Source organism: Apium graveolens, chromosome 3, assembly GCF_009905375.1.
Source record: "Apium graveolens cultivar Ventura chromosome 3, ASM990537v1, whole genome shotgun sequence".
NCBI classification, from domain to species: domain Eukaryota; kingdom Viridiplantae; phylum Streptophyta; class Magnoliopsida; order Apiales; family Apiaceae; genus Apium; species Apium graveolens.
In genome coordinates, this window is record NC_133649.1 from 169,541,540 (window position 1) to 169,565,584 (window position 24,045).

A 24,045-nucleotide genomic window follows, 5' to 3' on the forward strand; every position below is an offset into this window, starting at 1 on the left:
GTGAAAGGATGAACATGATTTATATATGTGAATGAGACATAACTAGTGGAAGGAATTAATTTATATATCGAAAAATCAGCACTTAATAACAGTTTCCATGATTCAATCAATAAATCAGTGATTTTGTAATCATAAAACAATCAATTATAGCATGAATTATGGACATGTATGATATTATTTCGATTATTGATTCTGTAAATTAGAAAAAGAATCAATTAGAACTATATCTATATCTATATTTTTGCAAGGGTGTAATTTGCTAATAAAATTTGTATATGCCTATTAACTCTTATTGATTCATGTAATATATCGACAAATCAGCACTTAAAAACGGTTTCCATGATTCAAAAAATAAATCAGTGATTTTGTAATCATAAAACAATCAATTATAGCATGAATTATGGACATGTATGATATTATTTCGATTATTTATTCTCTAAATCATAAAAAGAATCAATTAAAATTATATCTAAATCTATATTTTTGCAGGGTGTAATTTGCTACTAAATATTTTATATGCCTATTAACTCTTATTTTTATTGTAATATATTAATCGTTACCAAATTATTGTTGAGGATATTAAATCTTAATAAAAATGTTGAACGTAATATATATGGAGTATTGTGTTTAGGATATTAGTTTTTAAGGAATTAAAAAAAATGTAAAACAAATAAACATATTAAATGATTAATTGGTAAATTTTCTTTTATAAAAGTAAATTATTATTTTTATCGATGCATTGATATAACTGGAACAATTCAGTTTCCATCCTCATAACTATGAAGTTCAAGATTAAATATTTAAATAAACATTCTAATATGTCATCCAAATCAATATCAACAAAAAATTACTTATGTAGTGTGAAGTGTGCCGAGGATATTTTCATAGTATCAGCGATTGAGACATTACTAAATTATTTATTGGAGGGCAAATAAATATCATGTTTCATAATAAAACATTCAACACACAAAATATAATGCTTGGTTGCAAAAGATTCATCACTGAAATAAATAGAATTAAAATTTAAGATGAAAAGGTTGAGAGAAGGGAATTGTTATGTGTGCTCATTGACGGGCAAGTTGTAGAAAACTTCTTCGAAAATGACATTTGCAGTCACATTTGTTGATCCTCCAGTTTCACTATCAATCAGAAGATGTAAACCAGATGGAGAAGTGACCCTTGAAACAACAACAAATAGCTGACCGTGCGTAAAAACCGACCTCGATAAGTATAATCCAACTTTGTTTAATGATTGACCTTGACTTTTCTTTATGGTCATGGAAAAACAAGGTTGTACTGGAAATTGAACCCTCTTGAACTCAAAAGGCCAGTTTGTGTCTGTTGGAACCATCTCAATCCTTGGTATGGTGTGGATAGTACCAACCTGCGAATCAGTAAGAACCTCACGAATTATACTGTTGGGTAGACATTTCTTAAAAATAATTCTTGTACCATTGCAGAGACCCATAATTTGATTCAAATTTATCATCAGCATAATTACATAACCAACCTTAATCTTGAGATCATGTCTAGGAAGGTAGGGCATGTTTATGGAAATTAGATATTCGACCGGAAAAACAGATCCAAAGTCATTATCATGTCCACTATTGTCACAAAGTGAATCTTGACTAAGATAAGTATGTGTCAGTACCTGGAATGAGATAAAGAATGTAAGAGTTTATATCACTAACAATGGCATTGGTTGGCGTGAGAATAGATGTTTCCTTCAAATAATCAGAATTTTTAATGTATTTTGCAATATCTGGATAAATTGTGTTGATAATATGCTTGATTGGCTTGTTTTGTGATCGTATGATAAATTTTTCCAGAATGGAAACATCGGGATCATGAACCATATCATCAGGATGAATATTAGGCAGTGTACCATCCCCAACATCAAGTACCCATTTGCTAAATTCCGCAATTTTTTTGTTCTTATCCTCTGTACTTCCAGAAGTGAGCCTCATATTTTTCTCCAACAAAAAAACTTGACAGTGTTGCCACAACTTGGAACTATTCAATGAAGCACCGACAATTTGTGCTCTGCGGGCTTTGGGTATAACTGGAAGAATCTGGAAAAAAATCTCCACCAAAAACTTTGGTTATACCACCAAAGGGTAAACCAGCTCTAAGAGGATCAACAGAAGACATTATTTCTCTTAACATTCGATCAACACTTTCAAATAAATGACGATGTTGCATTGGCGTTTCATCCCATATGATGAGACTGGTCTTCTTAATTAATTCTCCAAGCTTCGTTCTATGTTTAATACCTGCAACTGAGCATTGGTGAAATGTGAAATCTGGAATGAACGGTTTTGCCTCCTAGAAGAAGTGTTGTTGTAATTCTAGAGGAGGCCACGGGAAGCACAATACTTCCTAAACTACGAAGTTTACAATAGAGTGTTTTCCAAAGAAATGTCTTCCATACGCCTGAACCATATACAAAAAATGCCACCAGCCTTATTTTCGACGCTGTTAATAATAGAAGTATACGCCTTATGTTGGTCTTCATTTAAACTTGTAAACAGCTTGTCATGCTCCTCTCGCCGCTGATCTCAGTTATAACCAAGCTCTTCAGAAATTAGCCTGTTCTTTAATTCATGTAAAAAGCTGGGATCAGGAACATGAAGTGTGGTGAAATCCTTGAGGCTCTTCCCAACATCATTGAACAGTATTTCTATCTCTGCACAAAATTGTATATAGATAAATAAGAAGTCAATAATTAGATAAGTAAGATACAAATGTAGATTACTTAAGTATTAGATGCATGAAATTCTATAAAGGTGTCGACAAATCAGTAAGGTACATGATTCATTGTTGCAGGCATTAATTTAATTTTTTAAATTCATGCTAAAAATAAGAATTATGTGCCATGGCAAAAGATTCCGTTGTGGCAATATAGGAGAGGACAAATACCATAAAGGTAGGTAATGACAATAAGAAAGTAATAGTCTAATTTAATTTGGAGAGGATAGCCTAAGTATATACTACAAAAGTATATAGTCTATGTATTATACCAGTGACATGTCATGTGAATTCTCTAATTTAAATTGGAGGGGATAGCCTGGTTCAATCTACCTAACATAAAGGCAGGTAATGTTTGATTATTAGATGCAACTACTACCCACGCATGACTATAATATTGATGCAGTTTGATTATTATGAGAAAGCATTATACTTAAAACTAAGAGTGAGACACTGCACTAAAATTAGACTTTGAATCTTTAGTTTTATCTATTTTTATTATCACTTTGGTTTTTTTACACCTAATTAGAGGAGTTCTCTTTGTTAATTTTTTTTGTTTTTGTTTATATATATTGGTTTGTAATTACTGTCAAGTTTTAAATTAATTTTATATTAGTTTTGATGATACACCATACAATTTATTTTTTTATAGAGTTTTTTTTTGCCAATCATATGCCACTACCCCAAATGCATTCCACAAAAAAGACTGGATACAATCATAACAGTAAGCGAGCACAAAATTATCTAGATTGAACACATGGGTTAGCTATATATTCTTCAACGCCTCTGGGAAATAATAAGATGTTGCTAGTCCCTAACAATGCAACAATAATTACAGAATGGGGGTTGAATGGAATTCTTAAACCTTTTTCAGAAATATAAAATGTTCTAACTTAAAATATATATGACAGTGTTTTGATTTGCAAAGTGTGGAATAACAAGTTAAATATGAATCAAAACACAACGTAATAAAAACATAAATCTTTAAAAATTTCTGGTGGATTAGAAAGTATCCACCAGATATATATATATATATATATATATATATATATATATATATATATATATATATATACCGAGAGAACTCTGTGAAGCTTGAATAGCTCACAGCTGCTTACAAAATAAGAACAACTAAACTTACAGAGAAATGCTAAGAATTCAGCTTACAAATGTTTCTCTGAGATTTTACTTGCTTAGTCTTCTTGTTGTTCTAATTGCTACTCTTGATTTATATATCACCAAGATTACACAGTAATAAGACAAGATAATAAAAATAAAACCTATCAAGTCCAATACTATGCTGCTTCATTACTCTGTTCCAGCATCTTTGAATATCTTCATAATAGCATGGAAATGGTAATGGTTCTTTGTTCTCAAAAACCCAGTTGAATAGGCTTCCACATTCCTTTTGCATACACTCGATGCATGTGACTGTATTGTCACTGTCAACAGATATTTGAATTGATTATCCGTCGGGTACATGATTATCCGTCGGGTTGCCTTGTTGATCATTCGTCGAGTAGCATTGTTGATCATCCGTCGAGTAGCTTTCTAGCACTTGACTTGATTTCATTTATGTAGAATTACAAGACATCATCTATGTACAATTAATTAACCTATTCTGCATATCTAATTAAAGTCAATATGACTTATATGCTACTACAGAATCTAAACAAAGGTGTTTGTAGAAATGTGCTACATGACTTATGTGACGCCCTCAATCTCGGGGTTAGGAAATGAGGACTCACACACCTTTAATCTAATAATTAAATAAGCATAAACCCCGATTAACTACTAACAGGATCAACAAGATAAAGTATGAGACAAGATTACAACTACCAATCATAAAATATAACTTACAACCCCAAAATATTATTAAATACACAGTATCGATTCCGGCTGGGAACCGACAGATAACCCATTGTATCTTTACAGATTTCCTTCTAGGCGCGTGCTCACCACTACCTGCTCTGGCAACCGGAAGCCCTCAACACGGTAGGGACCACTAGGTACGCTCTTACGAGTAGTGCGCCTAAGCCTGACCATCTTCTTGCTTAACTGCCATGGTTAGATTAAAACAAAATATATGAGTATAAAACTCAGCAAGTAACTATAAAGCAGTTCTACGATATCAATTCACAATATACTTTACCAAACTCAGGGCATTCTACTTTATTTATTCTAGGTGGCAGATTTCCAGCTTTTGGGTTAAGGAAAGGTTTTGAAGGAACAATATGGAGCTTTTAAGGAACAAGGCTCAACGTAGGACGAAAGACGACATTCATCACAAATTATTATAGGATCAGAATAGATCTTTCAGAAAGTGGAAAGCAATAACATTTTATTATATAGAATCAATCATATGATCAACAGATTTAAGAATCAGGGTTCTCGAGCTTTAAGCTTCACATTAACATAATCAACTCTTTTCAAAACAATATAAACCATTTTCATTTTCAAGAATCAATTTACTGAACATAAAGCTTCAGTTCCCTTTTAAATAATCATTTAGAACCCTTGATTGGATCACTTTATCACTTTATCTTTCCATTTCACTATAATACGGGTGATTAGCCCGTACCGACCTCCATCCGGTCTTTAAGGTACCAATCGGCATAATTTCAGCCTTAAGTTGGACTAGCCCCGCCAGCCTCTTACCATGACTGGACTAGTCCCACTAGCCTCTTACGTCCCAATCCAATCCATCAGGAATTCGTTTGGAAAACCTTGAGTTGGAAAAACAAATAGGTTTTCTAAAATTCATTTTATCATTACCAAGAATATGAAATCATTCAGACTCTTTCGAGTCGAAACTCATTCTTAAGTCAGATTTTAAGAAAAACACAGTTCAGGGAGTGATTCACGGATAAACAAGGAACAAAATCTGTTTAGGGATCAATAGAGTGATCAGGACATAAGGTATCATTAAACAAGGTTCACAAGGATAATGATAGGGATCAATATAATTCATGGCTTAATAAATAACTTGAACAGAAAGGACATATTATCAAAGGGGTTAAATCAGTAAGCTTAACAATAACAGTTTATCAAGATCAAAGGCAGGGTATCTCAAATCAATATCAGGTTTTTACTCATTAAACAGTTCAATACTCTACATGGTATGAACAATATTCTCTTTATAATCATTTACCCAAGTACTCAGAGTTATTTGCCTGAATTTGCTTTCCTGAAGGTTGAACTACAGCCACCTAGTATACCCTTTCCTTTCCTATCCTGAATGCCCTCACGCTCTGAATCTACAATAAAACCAAAACCTTAATCAGTTTCTCAACTCTCGTTCCCGGAACGATCACTCAATTACGATAGCTCGATTATACTCTTGACTCAAATATACGAGTATAGCTTATACACATAAGCACATAGCACATTCTTTACTCATAGCCTTATATCACTTTACATATACTCGCTAAACCTTGATTTTTTCCCAAATCAAATATTTATAACTCGTATAAACACACAATGACATGCACAACTATTACTTATAGCTTTTAACCCCAATTAACTCAATTCCCTTTCTCTTTATCCATAATTCGAACCAAAACACAATCAAACAAGCAAAATTCAAAGGTTTTCACAAATAAACACTTAATCATTCTATCATTTACCAAAAATCAGATTTTTGACTTTGAATTTCTTTGGCCTATTCAGCCTTAACCACAATCACAATCAAACCAAAACATGCATTAACAATTCCTCTTTTAAATCAACATGCAAACTTATTACTTTCTAGTTAAACCTTAATTATACCAAAATTCAGTCACAAAAATCAATTCTTCTTTTTATTAACACAAGGTCGAACCAAAACCTTCACCATGCATTCCCAAATTTTGCATCCAAACAAATGTACAAGTCCAATTCTCATAGAATCTTAGTTAACAGACTTAAATCACAAAAGAACATAGCCCTTTTTGGTACATGCAAACATTATGAAATCTTATCATCCAATCTTTACTAATTTCCAAGAATGAACATTAACAAGTCATGATCATTACTAAAAATCATTTTTGATCTTTTAAAACCAAGATCCCATTCGGGTTTTTACAACAAAAAAACAACACATGCAAATGATTTTCTTAATCCTTAAATCACAAACCAACCCATAATCAAATCATCAAATCAACAACTCATTCATTGTAACAAAATCAACATGATTTTCTAAAATTAGTAAGGGCCATTCGGCCTTGCCTCAAGAAAACACACATGAAACTCAACTTCTAAACTTTTGCATCTTTAACCCTACTAATCTCTTAACCTCAAACTAAATTAACATTACAACCAACAAGAATCAATTTATCAACTTGTAAACTACAAAACCATTCGGCCTTTTTATCATAATACCACATGCAAACACAAATATTTGATTTAAAGATTCTAGAGCTCAGTTTTTAACATCATTGCTCACCACCGGTTCACCGGAGTTCATCACCGGTGGCGGTGGTTCCTCAGTGGTGCCCCATTTCGGGGTTTCCAACCTTGAAACCTCCGATTTATGCACACACAAGTCACATGCAAGACTCACTTGGCTTTGAAAATCATTTTTCAATCATAAAATCACCTCCTTAAGCACATATTAGACCATATATACATACGTACACACGCATCAAGCATGAATACACACACACACATACATCGAGCTTGCATGCAACAAGATATTCACACATGCACACTCCAATAACCACTTATATGTGTTTAACAAGAGATTTTGAGAAGGATTGGTGAGAGTTATCAAAGAAACAAGTAGTTTACCAAGAGAAAAGAAGAAGAACCGAGAGAGAGAGAGAGAGAGTAGCCGAGAGAGAGTGTGAGAAAGAAAGAGAGAAGAGAGATTGAGGTGCTCGGGTAAAAAAGAAGAAGAGGGGGATGAGCTTGTACACACTCAAGATCAAGGGTAATTTAGTACATTACTAATTCCCTTTTATAAAGTGATTTTCCTTTCTCTTTTTACTCCCATAGATTATTGGTGGAAAAATAAATATATCTCTCTCAAAAAGTTGGAAATTATAGCGATTGACGATTTAAAACGTAGATCTCGAAATTAGCTTTCCAACCATTACTCATAATAAGATTTTGAGCGTATGGTTGATTTTATATAATTTTCGCAAGCTCACTTTAATAATAACATTTTCCACAAAAAAATCAATTTAAAATGCAAAGACTGCCAAATAAATCCATTCATTATTTTTAAAAAGTCACTAGGACTATTACGAAGATAAAAAAACAATTCCCATATTTTTATCTTACTCAGATAATTTTATAAAAATGCGCGAAGGTTAAATAAACGTTTATTTAAATCAATTAGTTCCTTTAAATTCATAAAAATGTCACAAAGCACATAGTCATGCACACAGACAAGCAATCACACATATACCATCACATAACGACTCAGGTCTGATCATAGAATTTATTCTTCTTTAATCTTTATCCTTTTTTACGCGTATCGGGTCACGTTCAGCCTGACGGCCCGACACTCAGCGTTTCAATTACGCTTCTCATTATCATTATCAATCGACACGTCACTGAGGATGAAATACTTTATTCATTTCACTCAATCACACATAATTCAAATTTTATATTCTTTATCTCCTTATTAGGACGGGTTCCGTTCTACCTGACGGCCCGACGACACAGCTTAACTCCTAAGCTGACTCTTTAAATTGGAACGTTTTTACTTACGCTCCTAAATTCTAATATACAGAAAAGACAATTAATCAGCACTTAGTCACATAATTATAATCACATCATATAGGGCATACTTTATTGACTTAAATACGTCGAAAAATTTTCAGTCGTCACAATCGACCCTCCTTAAAAGAATTCTGTCACCAGAATCTAATCTAAGCAAATAGATGGGGATACTTTTCTTTCATTTCTCTTTCTAATTCCCAAGTCGATTCTTCAACTAATGGATTTCTCCACAACACTCTAACTAGAGGTACAACTTTATTTCTGAGCGTCCTCTCTTTCGGTCCAAAATTCGAACTGGCTGTTTCACATAAGACAAATCTGGTTGGATTTCCACTGGTTCCAACTTGATCACATGGCTCGCATCGGCATTATACTTCTTCAGAAGAGATACATGAAATACATTGTGCAGATGTTGCATTTGTGGAGGTAGCGCCAACTAATATGCCACCTTCCCAACTCGACACAATACTTCAAATGGTCCGATATACCTAGGACTCAACTTTCCTTTCTTTCCGAATCGGGTTAAACCTTTCCAAGGAGATATCTTTAACAAGACTTTGTCTCCAGATTCGAATTGCACATCTTTTCGTTCTTGATTTGCATACTTTGCTTGTCGATCTTGAGCTGCAATTAACTCTTTCGAATCATTTCTACATTTTCCTTCGTTTGTTGAACTAGCTCTGGCCCAATTAATTTGCGCTCACCAACTTTGTCCCAATATGTAGGGGACCTACACTTTCTTCCATACAACGCTTCATAAGGCGGCATGCCAATACTCGCGTGATAACTGTTGTTGTAGGAAAACTCAATTAACGGCAAATGATCGTCCCAATTTCCTTTGAAATCTATTACGCAGGTTCGCAACATATCTTCAATTATCTGAATTGTCCTTTCACTTTGTCCATCTGTCTGCGGATGATATGTCGTACTCATTTTCAACTTAGTTCCCAAATGATCATGGAATTGTCGCCAAAATCTCGAGTTAAACCTTGGATCTCTATCAGATACGATAGATACAGGAACTCCATGACGCATCACAATCTCATCCAAATACAATTTGACCAATTTTTCCAACGAAAACCTTTCATTTATCGGCAAAAATGTGCTGACTTCGTCAACCGATCGATTACCACCCAAATCGCATCATGATTTGACTTGGTTTTAGGTAATCTTACCACGAAATCCATCGCTATATGTTCCCATTTCCATTCAGGTATATCCAGTGGCTGAAGCAATCCGCTCGGCCTTTGATATTCCGCTTTGACTCTTTGGCACGTATAACATTTACTTATCCATTCCGCAATTTCCTTTTTCATGTTTGGCCACCAATAACTTTCATTTAAATCCTGGTACATTTTCGTACTTCGAGGGTGAATTGAAAATCTCGAGTTATGCACTTCTTGTAAAATCTCGTGCTTTAGCTCCATGACATTAGGTATCCAAATACGTGAGTTAACACGGTATATTCCTTTTCTAACCTTTTGAGCTTTAATTTCTTCTCCCGTCAACTTATCCTTTTCGCGATTCATTACTTGCTCTTGACAACATCGAATCTTTTCCAAAATTTCAGGTTGAAATGACATTGCATAAATAGCTTCACCTCCAAATTCTGAAGTCTGTACCTCTATTTCCATCTTTTCAAAATCCTGGATCAATTCTTCCGATGACGTTAACATATTCAACTTTTCCTTGCGACTTAGAGCGTCTGCTACCACATTTGCCTTTCCAGGATGATAGTTTATCGCACAATCATAATCTTTGATCAATTCCAACCACCTTCTTTGTCTCATATTCAATTCCTTCTGAGTAAAGATATACTTTAAACTCTTATGATCCGTATAAATCTCGCATTTTCCCCCGTATAAATAATGCCTCCAAATCTTAAGGGCAAACACAATTGCTGCCAATTCCAAATCATGCGTTGGATACTTTTGCTCGTGCGGGTTGAGTTGCCTTGACGCATATGCTATTACCTTCTCGTGTTGCATTAACACACATCCAAGTCCTTTATATGAAGCATCACTGAATATCATAAATTCCCCTTTTTCATCTGGTAACACTAACACTGGGGCGGTTACCAACCTCTTTTTTAACTCTTGAAAACTTTCCTCGCATTTTTCCGACCAGACAAACTTCTCGTTCTTTCTCGTCAACTTCGTTAATGGGACCGTAATCTTAGAAAAATCTTGCACAAACCTCCTGTAATATCCGGCTAATCCCAGAAAACTTCTGACTTCAGTAGGAGTCTTGAGTCTTTCCCAATTCATTACAGCTTCTATCTTGGCTGGGTCCACTTTGATTCCTTCTTTATTAACTACATGACCAAGAAATTGCACTTCCTTTAACCAAAATTCACACTTTGAAAACTTAGCGTACAACTTCTCTTTCCTCAAAATTTCTAAGGAAATCCTCAAATGCTCCTTATGATCTTCTTCCGTCTTGGAGTAAATCAGTATATCGTCGATAAACACAATAACGAACTTATCCAAATATTGCTTGAATACTCTGTTCATAAGATTCATAAATGCAGCTAGTGCATTTGTCAATCCAAACGCCATTACGAAAAACTCATAGTGCCCATATCTCGTTCGGAACGCTGTCTTGGGTATATCTTCCACTTTGATCTTTAACTGATGATACCCAGATCTTAAATCAATCTTGGAGAAACGCGAAGCTCCTTTCAGCTGATCAAACAGGTCATCGATCCGCGGTAGAGGGTATTTATTCTTAATCGTCAATTTATTCAGTTCGCGGTAATCAATGCACAACCTCATACTTCCATCCTTTTTCTTTACAAACAACACCGGTGCGCCCCACGGGGATACACTCGGTCGGATTACTTCTTTATCCAACAATTCTTGCAACTGAGCTGCCAATTTCTTCATTTCAACTGGCACCATACGATAGGGAGCTTTCGACACTAGTTCCGTTCCAGGAGCCAAATCAATCGTGAATTCGATCTCTCTGTCTGGAGGTAGTCCAGGCAATTCACCAGGAAATACATCCGAAAAATCTTTTACTATCAGAATATCCTCGGTCCTTACGGATTCTTTCTCCACATCCATGACATGAGCCAAATAAACTTCACATCCTTGCCTTAATAACCTTCTCGCCTCAATAGCTGATAGGAATTTCTTCTCTTGCCTCTTTCCTTTAAATATCACCTCTTCACCATCCATGGTTCTTAATTTCACCTTCTTACTTTTTGTAATAACCCCAAATTTTGGAATTTTTGAAACCCTTATGAATAGTGCTTTTTGCTGATTATGCTGAATAAGAAAACTTTTCATGCCACACTATGTAGGGGTTCTTTTATTGTTATTCTGATATCGTATTAGTACTCTATATGATAAATAAGTGTATGTAAAGATCGTCAGAATCCAAATCCGAACACTTTGATTTTTCCCGAAAATCCACCAGATACCGAAAGAATTGAGTATAAGGTAACAGGATAAAAAGGATTTAAATTCAAGGATTATAAGAGAGGATCATAAAAGGAATATAATGTATTGAGAAAGGTTAAGGAAACCCAAGTAATAAGATCCCGGGTATGATCCCTCAAGTGATAAACGAAAATGAAAGTTAAGCGAACCGTATAACAGATCAGCGGTCATTAGCCAAGTAATTAGAAGCTAATCAAAGAGGTTAGTGAGGATGATGTCATCAAACCAATAAGAGGAGGACAAGTGGGGGAGGATGACATAACAAGGTGACATAAGCATGACAAAGAAAGGTGTGTTGTTGGTTGATTAAGAACCACACAAAAGTTACCATGGTAAAAAGTAATAAATCAAAACAAAAACACCAAAAACAACCAACCAACCATTCATTTCACCAAAAACACAACTTGACTTCTTTTTCTCCATTGAAGCTATCGGCCTCTTTCTTAAGAAAAGGGAAGTCCAATCTCCTCCACTTGCTAATTTACAACGTAATTATCCTAGCTTCTCCTAGTTAAGTTACATACTTCCTAGGAATCTTAGCTTCAAAATCCTTTCCTAGCATTTCCTATAAATCATTCAAGAAGAGGGTGAATAGTACTTTCTTGAAATTAATTTTTGTGTTCTTGATTTCTTTGAAAGATCAAGCTTGTAGGAGGTTAGATTAAGGCTTCCATGGGCATTCCAAGGATCTTTCATGGATTAAAAGCTTCAAGGAAGGTATAACTCTTCATAATCTTAGTCTTAAGTTTTGTTGTTTAGATTTCCTAATGTTTGGATGATGGGTTAGTGTAATGGGTGTATAATCATGTTTAGAGCTTGTTATGAGTAGTTTAGTTGATGAGAGGCATGATTATTGTGTGTTTAGAGATTGGTTGGTTTTGTGATGTTTTTGGAGTTGGAAATCTTGGTTATTAGTTAATGAACTTAAGTAAACTCTTAGTTCATGATTGAGAAATAAGTATGAATTGGTAATATTGAGTTGTTGGGGCTGTTGTAGTATGGTATAGATGGATTTTGGTTGTATAAATGAATGGTGGTTGATTGGTGGTTGATTGGTGGTTGGTTTGGAGTAGAATAAAAATTGGTAATCGCGTAAACATAGCCGTCGTAATGTCCGATTTACTTTAGACTATTTTTGTTCATAACATCAGGACCCGAGAACTCACTGTTAGGTTTTGACCATTGCCATGATTAGATAGTTCATGTTACGAGCTTCGTTTTGATATGTGGTTCGTTTGAATCCGATGTACGGTTTAGGAGAAACAACCGTTTTAAGTAACGGCGTTTCACGTACCGAACCATTACCCCTCGCCTTACTTTGAAACCTTGGTTAAGGACTTTAAATGACTAATTGGGGTATGAAACAATTATTTTAAGTGGATTAGGCAGTTGGTAAGGTACTCGCGAAAGAATCGCCTTAAAACTCTTAATGGTTAATTTATTAAAAATGGTGGAGCCGAGGGTACTCGAACGACTTAGGTGATTCGTTAAGCGTAGGAGTGACCATAAGCAAACGTTAGGGTTCAATTGGTTAAAGTCTAGTTTCTTAAGCGACTGGGGTCTAATTCCAACATATGTTGTTGTTCATAGGTTATCGGACCCACTCTAAGCTTAAGTCTATCCGGGAGCACTCAGGCAAGTTTTCTACCCGTTATACTGTTGTTGTGATGTATACATATGTATATGTATTATCTTGTGATAGATGCATGATGGTTAATTAGCAAATTCTTGCGATATATTGGAGCATGTGATATGGTATATATGCATGTCTGTTTTGTAATCTTGATATATATCTGTTGATTCAAATGCTTATAGTTGCATAATACCTATGCTAGAGATAAGCAGTAGTTACGTATACCCTTAGTATATGGGACCCAAAGGTGGACATTTTTCTAAAACCGGGAGTCGATGTTTCCGAGTATATTATATATATTTATATATATATATAGATATAGTTTTTAAAACTATGAATCGAATAAGGTTTATTCGATAACTTTATTTTATTAATGAATATTATTTTGAATATTCATTCGAGGGCTTATGACTCCGTTTATTTTATTAATGAATATTATTTTGAATATTCATTCGAGGGCTTATGACTCCGTTTATTTTATTAATGAATATTATTTTGAATATTCATTCGAGAACTTATGACTCCGATTAATTACTAATTATTATTCTTTATTTTATTTAATAATAATGTGTCGATAATCAAACTCACTTTTGATTATTCAAATAAAGATAGTACTTTCGTATAAGTATATCTTTGGTTATTTAATATTAATTGCAAGTATAAGTTTTAAAACTTCTACTTCAATTATTTTTATAAAGATTATTCTTTATGGGAATATTATTTAAATAATAATATTCAGATATTTTCTAATATATTGGGACTGATTTATTTTATTAAATCAGCATCACTCCAAACATTCTTAAAAATGTTTTCGAGTCTTCAAAATGATTTTAAAGGTTAGGGCGGATCCCAAAACTCATTTTTATATTTAAGATCCTCCTTTCGAAGGGGATTTAAATACTCGCTCAAAACCTGAGGGATCCGGCTCTGTGGTATATTTTATATTCGCAACAAGGTTGCTATTTTGATAAAAGAGTTTTTGATTACTTACCCAACACTCGGGAAGTAAAATTCTTAGAACAAGTTAATCCATTAACAGGCATCGCCTGGGAAATATCGGTGAGTTTTCCTTTCCAACTAGATACGACTTCTTGGTGGAGCTGTATCAACAAGTTTCTACTTGGGGAAAGGGGGGACGAGCTTTACGTTTCAGAGTCATGGATTTCATCTGAACTAGGAGTGGCGTAAGTGGTCGAGTAGTGCCGGCCCAGCCTTATTATATTGGCCTAAATGGCCCGGAAGTTCCGCTAAGACGGTCCATTCCTTAGGAGTCCAGTGTTCGGTTGACAAGTAAATCCGACAAGTTCTCCTCTACATGTAGAAAATGGTGGGGTTGCACTACTACGACTGATCATCGTAAGTGGTCTTCCTGGCGCGGAAAACTCCTGTAATGAGTTTATCATCCAATTAGATATTTCTGCAACACTACCCAGAGCACTTCGATAGAAAGGCTACGGTTGGGCGATTGTTGAGTGTTGGCAGGGTCGAGTTTTCAAAATGATGTTTGCATCAAATGAAGTATCTCTTAACTTCATTTTATTTTGATGATATTTTAAAGATTGATTCTATACAAGTTTTTTCTTGTAGCTTAATCTATGGGAGGAACTATTTATACATTGAACGGTGGTAGTTCAAGTAGTATTCAGAAAAGATATAAGTATATTGGAGTATCTTGTAACTTCATCTTTTAAACTTATATCTAGTAAATGATTATCTTGTGCATGTCAAAGATTTTCAGAAAAACGTTGAGACAAGGTTAGATATATGAGATCACCTTGCAACGATATTTTTATACAGTTATAAACTGGAACTCTGTGTATATTATACATGTTAGAGGATTTCAAAGATTGTGAAAAGTATATGTATATATATACTGAATATTTTGTGACTTGGTCGCGTTAAGATATCAACTTGGTTCATTTCTTCTTGACCAAGTCTTTCATGAGTACTATGAGAATGCTCATATATTGTTAATTATTATACATATTATTTCAGTGGGCTTGTTGCTCACCCTTGCTTTTTTCTTTCATCACACAAGATCAGATAGACAAGATGAACAGGACCAAGCTCCTAATTTGCGAGTGGATAGGAAACGTTCTGCAGTTTCCTATAGGCGTTGATATCGCTGTAGCTGAGGTAGGAACTACCAATAGGCTAGGCTTTCAACTTTTGATGTACCAGACTTATGTATCTTTATCAATTGTAATAATGGCAAAGAAATGTAAATTTATTCAGAAACCCTTTTAAGGTGTATTGGCATATAATTTTGGAATAAAATGACTCGTGTTATTTTTGGATATTCATCTCTGAGACTATAACTTGTGGTGTGTGTGTTTATTGTGGGGTCACAGTACAGAGTAGTTGATTGTTTATTAAGATTGGGTGTTATTAAGGGAAATGGAACTCGTGACAACCCGAATCCCCGACCCCGAATTTGGGGGTGTTACACTTTTATATTCTATTTGCGCTTCATGGTTTGACAACCAATCCATTCCTAGAATGATCTCAAATTCTCCTAACTTAAAGGGAATTAAGTCAGCAGAAAAGTGCCGACCTTCTATAGTCACATCACAATCGGGAAAAATCTTATTAACAATAACTTTCTCTTGATTCTCTACCTCTATAATCAAACTAGGTTCCGAGGGTACGTAACACAATTTAACTTATCAAGAATACTTTCAGAAATAAAGGATCTAGTTGCTCCAGAATCCATCAATACTTTTACTTCTACTGAGTTAATAACAAGCATACCTGCTACCACGTCCATATCTTGCACCGCATCTTTCATCGTCATGTTAAAGGTTCCAGCTCTGGGTTGAGCTGACGGTGTTGGGAGAGACGGCGGTCCAGCAATCCTGAGAACATTAGCCTTGAAACAGGTTCCTTGCAATTCCTGGCCATATGGCCCACTTTACACACTTCAAATAAGCCAAATCAGGCTTCCTCGCTCCACTTGGGCATTCTGAAGAGTAATGCCCCTTCTGGTTGCACTTAAAACACGTTACATACAACTTATTACACCTTCCCGGGTGTCTCTTTCCACAATTCTTGTATTCCTGAATTTGAGGTCTGTTGTCTTTCCCCGGTTGTCCAGTTCTCTGGAAACGGTTCTTCTGAGCTCCGTTACCGGGTTTAAACTTCTGAAACTTTTGGTTCTGACCTCCACCATTCTTTCCAAATTTTCCTCTAAACTTTGAACTTCTTTGCTCTTGCTCTGAGCTTTCAAATTTCCTCTTTCTTCCTTCATTTTCTCTTCTTGTAGCTTCCCACTCACCTTCCATTATCATTGCCTTTTGAACCAAAGCAGCATAATTCTTGATCTCCAACAATGCTACTTGACTCCTAATCCACGGTTTAAGTCCCTGTTGGAACCTCTTAGCCTTCTTCGCTTCCGTATTCACGTACTCGGGTACAAATCTAGACAATTCCGAAAACTTCACTTCATATTCCGCTACTGACATATCATCTTGTCTAAGGTCCAGAAATTTCATTTCCAACTGATCTTGCATATAGCTCGGCAAATACTTTTCCAGAAACATCTCAGTGAACTTCTCCCATGTTAAGTCCTTGCCTTCTAACAACGCCTTTGAAGACTCCCACCAGAAACTTGCTTCATCTTTCAAGTAATAACTTGCATACTGAGCCTTCTTGTCGTCCTTAACTTCTGCTAACTCAAAAGCTTTTTCCATTTCTCTCAACCACGACTGCGCTTTAATCGGGTCTGGAAAACCTAAGAACTCTGGGGGATGAACAGATTGAAAGTGTTTGAAATTTCCAACTTTAGGGGCCACATGTTGTTGCAAAAGCTGAGCAAGTCTGCTCATCATGGTGGTTTTTGGGTTTATTTCTGGGTCTTGGGTGGGAATTTCTTCTTCTTGGTGATCTGGTGAGTTGGCCATTTCTTACAAACCTGATTGAGCAATTATTTAGCAATACGATGGCATGGTATATATATAACAACAGTTTCTATAAAAAATCTCTTTTGTGGGTTTTAAGTTTTATCCAATTTGCACATGCAATCCTATTACTTCATAATTCTCGCATCAGTGTTGTTTTATCATGGCACAAGGTAGGGTATTATGAATTTTAAACATGGTCATACGAAAACATGGTTGTATAGAAACATGATATTGAGAACAGTTTATGAGATATTTAAGGTGCACAATGGAAAACAAGACAATGGATTTATTTAAACAAGGGTACATAAAGACTATCACAAGTTCTGAAATAAGGTACAATAATATAGCAGGGTTAAACAGAGGAAAAAAAACTGGAAAATATCCCCCTATCTACCCCTAACTTCTAACAAATACTGCTACAACATAGTTCTGAAATACAACAAGATAAATGAAAAAGGGATCCTGGCATCTGACCAAGTATCCCAAAGCCTACCGGCGCTGAAAAACAACAATCTACGGGCTCAACCAATAGTCCCGTCTAATCATCTAAAATCTCTCTCAACACAACCAACATCTAGCGAATGATCTTATGCAGCCTCCGGGCCTCAGCATCAGCATCACTAGTGGATGGTCCCTCATCCAATCTCCTCCTGGCAACCTGCTCCACCAACTGAATCCTAGCACTCTACTCCTCCATCACTACTGAAGTCCTCTGCCTAGAATCTCGTATCAACCTATCCACCAAAGCTCCCAACTCAGGAATGCGGGAGTAAACAAAGTCTTGATCCTGGGCTAACTTACCACCAACACTGATAGGTACAGTCTTGGGCATCTCAGACTCTGGCTCAGGGGTCTTTGAATCTGGCGTCAAGGGTGAAATCTGCATAGGGATCTCACTACTCTCAGAAGGGTCCTCCTCTGGGTCTGAACTAACATACACAGGCTCCTCTAGAGATGGAGGAATGGGGTCCACTGGGGTACCAGTCAAACTAATCTCTGAGTCTGAGTCAATACCACTACTAGGATCCTGAGAGAAAATACAAAACATCAACCAAGAAACAATGTTAGGGTTAAATAAAGCTTCCAGCTAACTCACACCCTAATTCTAGTTTCCACTCTACTGATACACACTTTCCTTAAACTATACCTAATAGTCTAACTCAACTCTATATGATTCGAACTCTCTCGCGATATAGATATATTCCCAAAATACCCTTTTTATTCCTAACTTGTCTCAGGGACTAGATCATGTAGCTCCGATAACAACTTGTGACGCCCTCAATCTCGCGGTTAGGAAATGAGGACTCACACACCTTTAATCTAATAATTAAATAAGCATAAACCCCGATTAACTACTAACAGGATCAACATGATAAAGTATGAGACAAGATTACAACTACCAATCATAAAATATAACTTACAACCCCAAAATATTATTAAATACACAGTATCGATTCCGGCTGGGAACCGGCAGATAACCCATTATATATTTACAGATTTCCTTCTAGGCGCGTGCTCATTCAAAAATACCACTACCTGCTCTGGCAACCGGAAGCCCTCAACATGGTAAGGACCACCAGGTACGCTCTTACGAGCAGTGCGCCTAAGCCTGACTATCTTCTTGCTTAACTGCCATGATTAGATTAAAACAAAACATATGAGTATAAAACTCAGCAAGTAACTATAAAGCAGTTCTACGATATCAATTCACAATATACTTTACCAAACTCAGGGCATCCTACTTTATTTGTTCTAGGTGGCAGATTTCCAGCTTTTGGGTTAAGGAAAGGTTTTGAAGGAACAATATGGAGCTTTTAAGGAACAAGGCTCAACGTAGGATGAAAGCCGACATTCATCACAGATCATTAAAGGATCAGAATAGATCTTTCAGAAAGAGGAAAGCAACAACATTTTATTATATGGAATCAATCATATGAACAACATGGTATGAACAACATTCTCCTTATAATCATTTACCCAAGTAATCAGAGTTACTTGCCTGAATTTGCTTTCCTGAAGGTTGAACTACTGCCACCTAGTATACCCTTTCCTTTCCTAGGCTGAATGCCCTCACGCTCCGAATCTACAATAAAACCAAAACCTTAATCAGTTTCTCAACTCTCGTTCCTAAAACGATCACTCAATTACGATAGCTCGATTATACTCATGACTCAAATATACGAGTATAGCTTATACACATAAGCACATAGCACATTCTTTACTCATAGCCTTATATCACTTACATACACTCGCTAAACCTTGATTTTTTCCCAAATCAAATATTTATAACTCGTACAAACACATAATGACATGCACAGCTATTACTTATAGCTTTTAACCCCAATTAACTCAATTCCCTTTCTCTTTATCCATAATTCAAACCAAAACACAATCCAACAAGCAAAATTCAAAGGTTTTCACACATAAACACTTAATCATTCTATCATTTACTAAAAATCAGATTTTTGACTTTGAATTTCTTTGGCCTATTCGGCCTTAACCACATTCACAATCAAACCAAAACATGCATTAACAATTCCTCTTTTAAATCAATATGCAAACTTATTACTTTCTAGTTAAACCTTAATTATACCAAAATCAATTCACAAAAATCAATTCTTCTTTTTATTAACACAAGGTCAAACCAAAACCTTCACCATGCATTCCCAAATTTTGCATCCAAACAAATGTACAAGTCTAATTCTCATAGAATCTTAGTTAACATACTTAAATCACAAAAGAACATAGCCCTTTTTTGGTACATGCAAACATTAAGAAATCTTATCATCCAATCTTTACTAATTTCCAAGAATGAACATTAACAAGTCATGATCATTACTAAAAATCATTTTTGATCTTTTAAAACCAAGATCCCATTCGGGTTTTTACAACAAAAAACAACACATGCAAATGATTTTCTTAATCCTTAAATCACAAATCAACCCATAATCAAATCATCAAATCAACAACTCATTCATTGTAAGAAAATCAACATGATTTTCTAAAATTAGTAAGGGCCATTCGGCCTTGCCTCAAGAAAACACACATGAAACTCAACTTCTAAACTTTTGCATCTTTAACCCTACTAATCTCTTAACCTCAAACTAAATTAACATTACAACCAACAAGAATCAATTTATCAACTTGTAAACTACAAAACCATTCGGCCTTTTTATCATAATACTACATGCAAACACAAATATTTGATTTAAAGATTCTAGAGCTCAGTTTTTAACATCATTGCTCACCACCGGTTCACCGGAGTTCATCACCGGTGGCGGTGGTTCCTCAGTGGTGCCCCATTTCGGGGTTTCCAACCTTGAAACCTCCGATTTATGCACACACAAGTCACATGCAAGACTCACTTGGCTTTGAAAATCATTTTTCAATCATAAAATCACCTCCTTAAGCACATATTAGACCATATATACATACATACACACGCATCAAGCATGAATACACACACACACATACATCGAGCTTGCATGCAACAAGATATTCACACATGCACACTCCAATAACCACTTATATGTGTTTAACAAGAGATTTTGAGAAGGATTGGTGAGAGTTATCAAAGAAACAAGTAGTTTACCAAGAGAAAAGAAGAAGAACCGAGAGAGAGAGAGAGAGAGTAGCCGAGAGAGAGTGTGAGAAAGAAAGAGAGAATAGAGATTGAGGTGCTCGGGAAAAAAAGAAGAAGAGGGGGATGAGCTTGTACACACTCAAGATCAAGGGTAATTTAGTACATTACTAATTCCCTTTTATAAAGTGATTTTCCTTTCTCTTTTTACTCCCATAGATTATTGGTGGAAAAATAAATATATCTCTCTCAGAAAGTTGGAAATTATAGCGATTGGCGATTTAAAACGTAGATCTCGAAATTAGATTTTCAACCATTACTCATAATAAGATTTTGAGCGTACGGTTGATTTTATATGATTTTCTCAAGCTCGCCTTAATAATAACATTTTCCACATAAAAATCAATTTAAAATGCAAAGACCGCCAAATAAATCCATTCATCATTTTTAAAAAGGCACTAGGACTATTACGAAGATAACAAAACAATTCCCATATTTTTATCTTACTCAGATAATTTTATAAAAATACGTGAAGGTTAAATAAACCTTTATTTAAATCAATTAGTTCCTTTAAATTCATAAAAATGTCACAAAGCACATAGTCATGCACACAGACAAGCAATCACACATATACCATCACATAACGACTCAGGTCTGATCATAGAATTTATTCTTCCTTAATCTTTATCCCTTTTTACGCGTATCGCGTCACGTTCTGCCTGACGGCCCGACGCTCAGCGTTTCAATTACGCTTCTCATTATCATTATCATTATCAATCAACACGTCACTGATGACGAAATACTTTATTCATTTCACTCAATCACACATAATTCACATTTTATATTCTTTATCTCCTTATTAGGACGGGTTCCGTTCTACCTGACGGCCCGACGACACAGCTTAACTCCTAAGCCGACTCTTTAAATTGGAACAATTTTACATACGCTCCTAAATTCTAATATACAGAAAAGACAATTAATCAGCACTTAGTCACATAATTATAATCACATCATATAAGGCATACTTTATTGACTTAAATACGTCAAAAAATTCTCAGTCGTCATAACTTATTGTTACATAAGCTACTCACTCGATGGATAATAAATCATCATCCGTCGAGACTATATTGAGTCATCCGTCGGGACTATATTCCTTATCCGTCGAGTGCTACATTTTTCACTAAGTTAAATCTACTAAGGTGTTTTGTTAATGAAATCATCAAGTTCACAACATATTCATAACAATCTCCCCCAATTTATGTCTACTAGAATTGTAGCCATAAATTAAGAGAAACTTGATGATAACAAAACACCATAATGGAAGTAGATAAAACTATAAAGTGCTTCAATTTAAGAAAATGTACAAAGATTTTCTCACAGTCATTTTCAAGGTGCTCCTCTAGCCTGAGCAGATTAATCTATTTCCTTGAAGATTTGGATCTCTTTCCAAGCTTTCTGTTGTTTTCTTTTATCTGATTGTGGAGCTGTCTGTGGAATTCCAGTTCATCAGATTCTGAGATATTTAGCATTTCTTGCATTTCCAAAAGAGTCTCATTGCTAGAGATGCTCAATTGGTCTTCTAATCTGAAAAATTTTCTAACTCCTTTGTCATCCATGAATTCCATCAGCCAGTAGGGCCTTAGATGCACTCTACTCCCTGTGTAAGGAATAGTTAGTCTTTGGGAGTGCATCTTTGGCTCTAATACTCCTCAGTTCTTCAATCTTCTTTAGAACAAGTCTTCTAGCTGTCACATTGAATCTAAAGTTCTTCTTGAAGGATGAATAAACCTTTATCAGCACATATTGGCTTTCTTGAAGGATCTTGTGAAGTGGCCACTGTATCTCTTTTCCTCCCTTGTACTTGAATACTAACCTTTCAGGCAGATTCGTGTAAGCATCAATCTCTCTAACTTCTTCCAGTTCATCTAGATAGAGGTTCAAATATGAGAATTCCTTGATGTCACAGATGTACATTATGTCCCTCTTGTTGACTTTGGTTTGAGCTTTGGTTAGGGACTTGGATCTGAGAGTTGATGGCTTCACTTTCTTGACTGCTCTTGTCTTTGTCTTCTTTGGCTTCATGAAGTGAGGTAGATTGAGTTCAGGTATTTCTAGACTATCCCAGTCTATTGGCTCATCCTTTGGAATGATAGGTTCACCATGAAAATTCTTGCATGGATCTATCTTGAATTCTTCATGTATCACAGAGGGCATGGATGTTTGAGTTGTTGTAGAAATAGACTCTATGGGAAAGTACCCTTCCAGCTCCTCATCACTGAAGTCCAACTTTCTCTTTATTCTTTGCTTGTATCTTGGCTTCTTTGTCTGTGGAGGTTCATTTTGGATTACTTGATCTTGAGATTCAACTATTTAAGATGGTTGTGCAGAAACTTGTTGTGTAGGTTTCACAGCTTGTAGCTTGGCCAAGATAGCAGCTTGCTCCTTCTTTTGTTTGACCTTTTTAGCATCTAGAGCAGCTTGCTTCTTTTCTTTCTTCAATCTTGCCTTTTCTTCTCTCTTTGCTTCAGCAAATTGAGGGTATCCAACCACCACACAAATTTCCTTACCATTCCTGAAAACTTTAGCAATTCTTCTTTTCAATGCTGAATCAGTTGGATCTTTGTAGAATGCTATAGACTTGGCCAACAGCTTCTTTTCATCAGGCTTTGGTGTCTCATACACTGTGTCCAAGGGGTTCTTTAGTGAAGATTTTGGATAGTTCACCCTTGGCTTCAAAATTAGCTTAGCCTTTGGAGATTTGATGCAGGATGGTTGTCCTCTTTCCAGATTCTTCATGCTCATTTCATTCACAGATATTTGCCTGACTTGAGAGTGATAAATGGCTGATTTTTCTGGCTTCTTTACTAACCCAAATCTCTTTTGTATATCCTCATCAATTTTCTCCCAGTTGATTCGACTCAACTGCTTCTTCTCAGCTGCTCTCAATGTGGCTGCTGCTTCATTTATTAGATCAATACTGTTAGTTGTTGGTGGCTTGGTGAAAGTAATTATAGGCACAATTACTTTACTGACTTG

At 35.5% G+C, this 24,045-nt stretch overlaps 1 protein-coding gene across 1 annotated transcript; it reads right to left on the minus strand.

Moving 5' to 3' along the window:
• Nucleotides 1-1,054: 1,054 nt before the first annotated feature.
• Nucleotides 1,055-1,967, minus strand: LOC141714712 (uncharacterized). The gene is made up of 3 exons (XM_074518213.1): nucleotides 1,854-1,967; nucleotides 1,502-1,651; nucleotides 1,055-1,384 (listed from the first exon to the last, which is right to left on the minus strand). Exons 1-3 carry the CDS (start codon nucleotides 1,965-1,967, stop codon nucleotides 1,055-1,057), a joined length of 594 nt encoding a protein of 197 aa, XP_074374314.1.
• Between the last annotated feature and the right edge of the window lie 22,078 nt (nucleotides 1,968-24,045).